This window comes from Bidens hawaiensis, unplaced genomic scaffold (genome assembly GCF_021521415.1).
Source record: "Bidens hawaiensis isolate Kalapana, Puna unplaced genomic scaffold, B.hawaiensis_p1.1 tig00001511_1, whole genome shotgun sequence".
Lineage (NCBI taxonomy): Eukaryota > Viridiplantae > Streptophyta > Magnoliopsida > Asterales > Asteraceae > Bidens > Bidens hawaiensis.
In genome coordinates, this window is record NW_027491085.1 from 3255713 (window position 1) to 3263353 (window position 7641).

The window sequence follows — 7641 nt, forward strand, 5'->3', positions numbered from 1 at the left end:
AACACAAACCTTATTTTTATTCACACCATTCATAGCGAATCAGAATAATTTTATTACATATTTTTATGTTGGATTCGACACCCAACAGAGTAATCAGTAAAGTATTGTTTGCGTCCCGTGGTAAATGAGCAGGAACAACTTGCGACCCCATTTTTAAAATTTGACCGTTTGAGTCTCCGTGGCTACAATTTCCTCACAATTTGTTATGTGGTGAAAGCAATATGGATCAAATTTAGATCATGGTGTGTGGGCTTGATCAAAGCTCAAATCTAGTGACATTAGGAGAGTCCTACTCATGACAGAATTTTAAGCTTATCTTTTAAACATTGCATTCAAATTTCAATCCCATCATACGTTTATACAGATAACTTATGTAATTTAAATACAATCACACCTGCACTCATACGGTAAACGTTTATGAAACTTTGCTTATTGCCTAAATAAGAGTACAGAGGGCCTACTTACCAAATCAATCATGAAGTAATAAGTTGTATACATAGATTCTTCGATGAAATGAAACCACATTCTACGCCAGTGAGGATTGGTGTACAAAACTGCAGCAAATCCCAACAAGAACACAACCCATGTTGAACTTAAACTTGCAACAAACCATACTGTCTCGATATCATACCATTGGTCATTGTCTTCTTTAGCAGATGGAATGGTCATCGGTGGTGTAGCCGTGCATTTCTTTTCGAGTGGAGGTCCACAAAGAAGTGGATTCCCTTCATAACTTGCACTAGTAAAAGAACTAAATTGTCCTTTCATGTCTGGCAGTCTACCCGACAGATTGTTGTGAGAAACATTAAAAACAGCCAGATAATCCAAGTTAATCAGTTCGGATGGAACATCGCCACTCAAATTATTTGAAGAAAGGTCTAAGCTCTCTATGTTTGCGAGATTTGAGAAGTTCATTGGAATGGGGCCAGTAAGTTGATTGTTAGACAAGTTTAAAGTGCGAATCTGGTTTAATAACCCCAATTGCTCTGGGATTTTACCTGTCAATACGTTACACGATAAATCCAACCCTGTCATATATTCAAGGATCTCACCGGTTTTGTAAGGTCGAGACATACGCTTTGTAGTAAAATGAACTTCCTCTAGTATTCCCAAAGCTTCTTGGTCGTTATGGACCGAAAGCACTTTACCTAGAACACTTACATGCCCATAAAATAAGTCCCTAGGATATGACCAAAGGAATGATGGTACTGAAGCAAGGTAGCTTGGACCGGTAACAATTTGCAGGCAGCTCGGAATTGAACCAGAAAGGGAGTTACTGGATAAATCTAACAAGCTCAAAGCAAGCGGTCTGCATAATTTCTTTGGAATAGGACCACTAAAGTTATTATCTCTCATAAGAAGAATCCTTAAATTCTGTAGTTCACCAAGGTATTTAGGAATCCTTCCAGACAAGTAGTTGTTGCCGATAGCCAAGGTCAAAACGTTAGACAAGTTACGAAAGGAATCGGGTATTGATCCACTAAATCTGTTGGAACCCAAATGAAGATGCTCTACATATTGTAACTTTAAGCAGGATGGGATAGACCCTGTGAAAAAATTTTGTGAGATGTCAAGAAATGAGAAAGAAGTTGCTCCACAAGGAAATTGGCCTTCAAAGCTATTATTATTCATGACGAGTTCAGAATTGTCCTGCATGTTGCTTATCCAACCCGGGACAATACCTGTGAAAAGGTTATTGCCAATATCCAAAAGGAAGAGAGAGTTGCTGGTGACATTTCCTATTTTCCCTGTGAAATAGTTATCGTTTAAGTGAAGCGTTTGGATTTTCCCCATAGTTAGGTTTCCTGAAAGTACATCTCCATGAAATCTGTTGTTTGATAGATGTAATAAAGTCAAAGCAGATATATTTGTAAACAATCCCTTTGGTACTTCTCCTGATAACTCATTATTCGATAGATCCAACACAAATACATCATTCCACGCGCCAATTGAAGACAGGATACGACCAGTTAAAGCATTCCTGGACAAATTTAAATGAGCTATATATGGAAAGAACTTTTGTATATTTTTCGGGATAACACCAGCGATTTGATTTGAAGAAATATCTATCCACCACGCATTAACATTCTCGTACAACGGCAAACTAAAATTTCCATCAAACGAATTATTCCTTAGGTTAAGAACTTCCAGCATCTTATTATTTTTAATCAACCAATATGGAAATTGTCCCTTCAAGGAGTTGTGAGACATGTCTAATACTCGTAACTCGTTCTGGTGAACTAGAAAACTTGGAATAACACTTTCCTTATGCCTATTTATGTTGCAATTAGGTAACATTAGAAATTTCAACTGGAACAATGGCATCCAACCTTTAGGACCTTCTGTTTCCATCTCAAATTTGTCATTGCTGCTTATGAACTTAACTACCTCAAGCTTTGTAAGATTGGCGAACAAGCTGAATGAGAATGAACCTTCAAAGTTATTATAACTAAAATCAATATACTCGAGAGCTGTGAGATTAGCAATAAGCGATTGAAGAGGCATTCCCGTGAATTGATTTGAAGATAGATCCAACAACTTGAGAGATGACAGTTTATTAAAACAATTAGGCAGGTTTCCATTTAACATGTTGTGACTAAGATCTAACTCCTGGAGATTCTTCAAATCACACAACCCTGCCAAAATAGCATAAACTATGGCTTACCCTCTATATATAATAATAACATGTTGCATTAGATGAAATGACTATGGGGCCAAGCTAATGTGACAATATGTCTGGTCTGATTTAGTTATATCAAGTGAACTTTCTAATTGCACACCAGTTGATATTTTTACTATTGATAACTTACCATGATCCGGTAGTAGTGATCCATTGAGCTTATTCTTAGCAAATGAGATAACCTTAAGAGAAGATAACGACTTTATCGTTGAGGGGATGCTTCCTACAAAATTGTTGTAACTGAAATCTAAGACCTCCAGATTGTCGAAAGAAGTCAAAGCTGTATGAACAAAAGAGCATATTATATTTATGCTTGGATTGGAAACAAAAAGAACTAAAATGCTTATTACTATTATGTGTATTATTGATATAGGTATTAAAACAACAATTTTGAATAAGTAAACATGCCCTGGATAGGAATGGAACTTTGCAACCAAAAAGAACCACTAAGATCAATAATCTTGAGGAAGGGGGTGGCCTTTAAACATGTCAGGATGTTCTTGCCGTCGTTGAAATCGATATCTGCAAGTGCTATACTTTTTAACCTTTTCAATCTTGATAAGCTCTTACAACCTATAAAAATTAGGCAAGACAATATACATCTTTTTAATAATTATGCACTAATGTAGAAATATTGAGGATCAATGAATATCATATCCACGAGTTACCGTAGCAAGGAGAGGCTACATTTTCCTTTACCTCGGATACTTGGTGCGCCATCACGCCAATTAGAGCTTAAATCCAGTTTCTCCAGGCTAGTCATTTGAGCTAATTCTGTCGTGCACAATGAAAAGTTTAGATTAACTTTATGGGTATATCCAGCTTAAATGTAGTTAATGCAAGTATATAGTAGTTACACACACACACATATGTGTGTGTGTGTACAGGTAAAATAATTTAACGTGCGATTTTGGTTTGAAAAAGTTTGGCCATTGATCTTCTCATTTTTTGATTAATGACCACCATCGCACCTGGCAGGATCATGGTTGTGCCGGAAATCTAGCCACCTTATATCGTTCTTCAGGTATTACATGACTAAACAAGATACCTACTAATGAGTCACACTATAATGAGTCAAATCATATCGTGTCTGAGTTTTGTCATTCTTCAGGTGTTACGTTCTAATATGATTTGACTTAAACATCTAGTGATCTTATTTTGTTTAAGCTAAAACTCAGACACGATAAAATCCAACATGTATTCTATAAATTAATTACATATAAGGTACATTGATAATAAACAAAAGTATTTAAGTTCATACAATCAATTCAAGAGCAATAATCTAACGATGTCTGAATGGACCATGCATGTAGAATGCAATAACGCGGGGCAATGCATAGTCTGAAGAACGTACCTTGAGGTGGAAATGGGCCAGATAGTTCATTGCCACTAAGATCCAAGTTTTTAAGCGATGGAAGAAACTTCAGAGATGATATAATGCTTTCACTGAAACTATTTTGGCTAAGAGTTAAAGTCTCCAACTTATCCAATTTCAAAGCCTTTTCAAGACCTGTATTTAAAAGAAGTGCCACATTTCAATCTTTGATCAATTCCTGGTTTTATGATGGATGATATTAGTTGTTATTTGAGCGTCTTTTAAACTGAATTAGGTCTAGCAAGTTGTAAGGAACTGCATTACTTATATATTTACAATAAATGACGACAACATCTTGACTTATTTAGACTGAAAGCAAGATAACTTTTGTACAAAAAAGGTCTCGTTTTGAGATATCGTTTAGGCCACCAAAGAGATTGTGCCGACCCTGAATATATACCATTAAAGGCGCACATAGTTAGATCCAACTCTTCCAAGTTTTCCAAAGCTGCAAATTCTGGAATATATGTAGAAAGGGCATGAGTCCTTTATGCAATGATCTGCGTATGCAGAAAGGTGAAGCACTAGAAAAAAAAATACATTTACCATTGGTACGGAAGGGTCCTTCCAATCCAGTGTAGCTGAGACGTAAAACTCGAAGTGAAGTTAGTGTAGACAAAGACGGAATGATAGCGTTGTCAATGTTAAAATTCGAACCAAGATCCAGTATCTCTAATTTCTTCAACCTAGACAGCTTTTTAATTTCTGCAAAATAGAAACATATTTAACACCAGTATGTCGAGTTTCAATATTAAAAAATCATACATAACTATCACAGCGTCAGTTGTAAATGTACTATAAATGAAAAGGAATTTTGATCCATCCAAGTATTGAGATTACACTAAGGTGTAAACAATCTAAGCCGTCCAACTTTGACTAAGCTCAAATTTCGCAAGTTTAACGAGTCCGAGCTCATTTTGAACTCGCCTCATTTCAAGCCCTGTTTCTAAAGCTCAAACACTACAAAAAGCTACTCTGACCAACCGACCCCGATGGTAACAAAAATAGTCGACACAGATGCCCTATAGAGACAATTAGTTGTCAGCATAGGGTTTGTATGTATACACACACATTTTTGGTATATTAGAAAATTATATAGTTGTAAGGCTCATTTAGGCTCACAAGCTTGCTTGAACTTGATATTTGATTCCCTGGCTCTATGATTAAACAAGCTTATATCTCGCTCCATTTTGTTTAAGCTTAACTCGATTAAAGCTTTAACGAGCCGATCTCAAGAAACTCACGAGCGGCTTGGCTCATTTACACATGTAAGTATGAGATAATTAAACTTGGTATAATGAATAAAATTATCTTTTAAAATTCAACTAGTTTGTTATAATTAAATCTTTTATAAATAGCACATTGTTATCGATTCGTTTTTCTTGTATTAATCTTTCATTTTAACCTTTTAAATAAGTTACTGGATTTTCATACTCTTAGCTTTACCTAATGACTAGGAACTTATAAAACTTAACATGCAGTCCCAACTTTGTACGTATATATCTCCAGCAATCTCATATATATTTCATCAGAAAGCTAAAGCCGGGTGTTACTTTTCAGTAGTATGTGCTTGGCAAGGTCTTAGTAGAGGATAAGGTGAATCTGTGAAACCTTTTTGCTATGTTTTGGGTTGGATTATAGGCTTACTAAATTGTTTAGATTTATATCGACTATTTATAAGTAGACAGCTTGTATGTGAACGACTGAACGTTATCTTATATTTATATCGTTTAAAAATGATTATTTAAACAAAGAAAATGGCATTTTGAAATGAACTGATTTTAGAATGGCTTTCAACGTATTTGTGAACTGGTTTTAAAGGTTTTGGCATGAATACATGGCGTAAATGTAATCGGAAACCCTTTCCAAAGGTTTTTGCATGATATATGTCGCAAGTGTATTTTTAAGTTCTTTTCAGAGGTTTTCGTAGGATTTGGCATGGAAAATATTGTAAGATGGTTGTGTAGTCTTTTTAAATCGTTTGACTTCGCTATATGTCATATAGAAACTTTGAAAACGATTTGGCACATTTGTGTATAGAAAAGAATCTAAAGAAAGGAGTTTTTGAGCAAAACAAATACTTTGAGATGTAGTCTCGAGAAATAAAAGTGTCAAAATGTGTTTTTACGGATAAAAGGATTTGGATAGCTTTAGGGTGAGTGTAGTGGGGCGACAAACATGCATTTTTGGGGTGATTTTTTTTGTACACCCCCCCCCCCCCCCCGCCCGACAATTGAGCGATTTGTGTGTGGGGAGGGGGTATGAGTTTATGTCGCCATATATGTGTTTTCTTTTATTATTATTATATATATATAGGGCTACAATACCACTACATTCATAAAATAAAAACTCATCATTTGCTGATTGGGCGCCACATGACGCAAGTCTTCCCATTTTATAGCTCTTCCACTACACATAGTCTTATAAGTAAACTCCTAGCATTTGTAGATGTCAATAAAATTTTCTTATTTGATTTAAAAGTTGCGATACATGGTTATTATGGAACATTGACATCATGGGTCACAACCTAGCTAGTCGGGTAAAAGTTGCGATACATGGTTATTGTGAAGTTTTACAAACCGCCTTCAGGCATTTGAAACTAACATACCCGTGTAGAGAATATTTTTAAATGTTATTTTCAAACAATTTTCCATTCTTGAAAAGCCTCAAACTTAGAACTCACCATTCGTAAGTTGACCCAAATTAACATATGTTTCAGTCTAAATTAGATCTTCCGGTTAAAGATAGAATCAAACATAGCAAGTTTATGTAGTATGTGTTTTAAAGAGCGAGTTCAACCTAATACAACATAGTACTAATTGAGCAATTAAGTATATAATACCTGTGTTTAAATTTCTGATCATCAAGATAATTCCATGATAAATTGAGACTTCTCAGCTCTTCAAAGTGAAGAAATAGAGACACATTCAAGGGCCATAACTTTTTCATATGGTCTTCAGATTCAACCATGATGCCAACATTCAAGTTCGCCTCGAGATTGTGCAAAGAAAGGGTTATTACACGTCCACTTATTGCGTTACACTTGACCCTCTCCCAATCACAACACTCTCCATAATCAACCCAAGTGGGGAGAACAACATCTGCTCCATAATCGTATGAATTGATAAGCGAGGCTTTGATTTCAAGTAGTGCCTTTCGTTCGTCTTCAATACAAACCCCTTGTGATCCAAGGATCAGACATAAAGTTATCATTGTCAATATCAACAACCAAGATAACCATAATTTATGCTCCATTTATTATCTATATATACGAATACTTTGCAGATACACACAAATAATGCTCTCTTGTTTGCCTTTTCCTTGGTTGACTCTTAAATGAAAAAATAAAAAACAGAATAACAACAAATTTTGAGTTCGCACAATATAAAATAAACATTGAAAAGGAAAGTCTTAGGTGCTTTTAATAATTTTCAATGCGCCCATACAAATATTAATCAATGATTAAACATTTTTTTTTCTGTTTATAATCTTATCTTAATGAATGTTTGATACAAGTCTTAAACCCATGTGTATACCTTAATGTTTATGACGTTAAAGCTGAGTTGAAAACGGCTAACGGGTGACA

General features: G+C 35.2%; 1 protein-coding gene across 1 annotated transcript; it reads right to left on the reverse strand.

The window, feature by feature from the left end:
• Nucleotides 1-200: 200 nt before the first annotated feature.
• LOC143581172 (cuscuta receptor 1-like) lies at nt 201-3813 on the reverse strand. The gene has a single exon (XM_077064013.1). The coding sequence runs from the start codon at nt 2587-2589 to the stop codon at nt 430-432; it is 2160 nt and encodes a 719-aa protein (XP_076920128.1). The 5' UTR covers nt 2590-3813; the 3' UTR covers nt 201-429.
• Nucleotides 3814-7641: the final 3828 nt, after the last annotated feature.

Bases quoted from the DNA above. Each gene is read 5' to 3' on its own strand.
- LOC143581172 (XM_077064013.1), bottom strand. From the start codon at position 2,589: ATGTTAAATGGAAACCTGCCTAATTGTTTTAATAAACTGTCATCTCTC.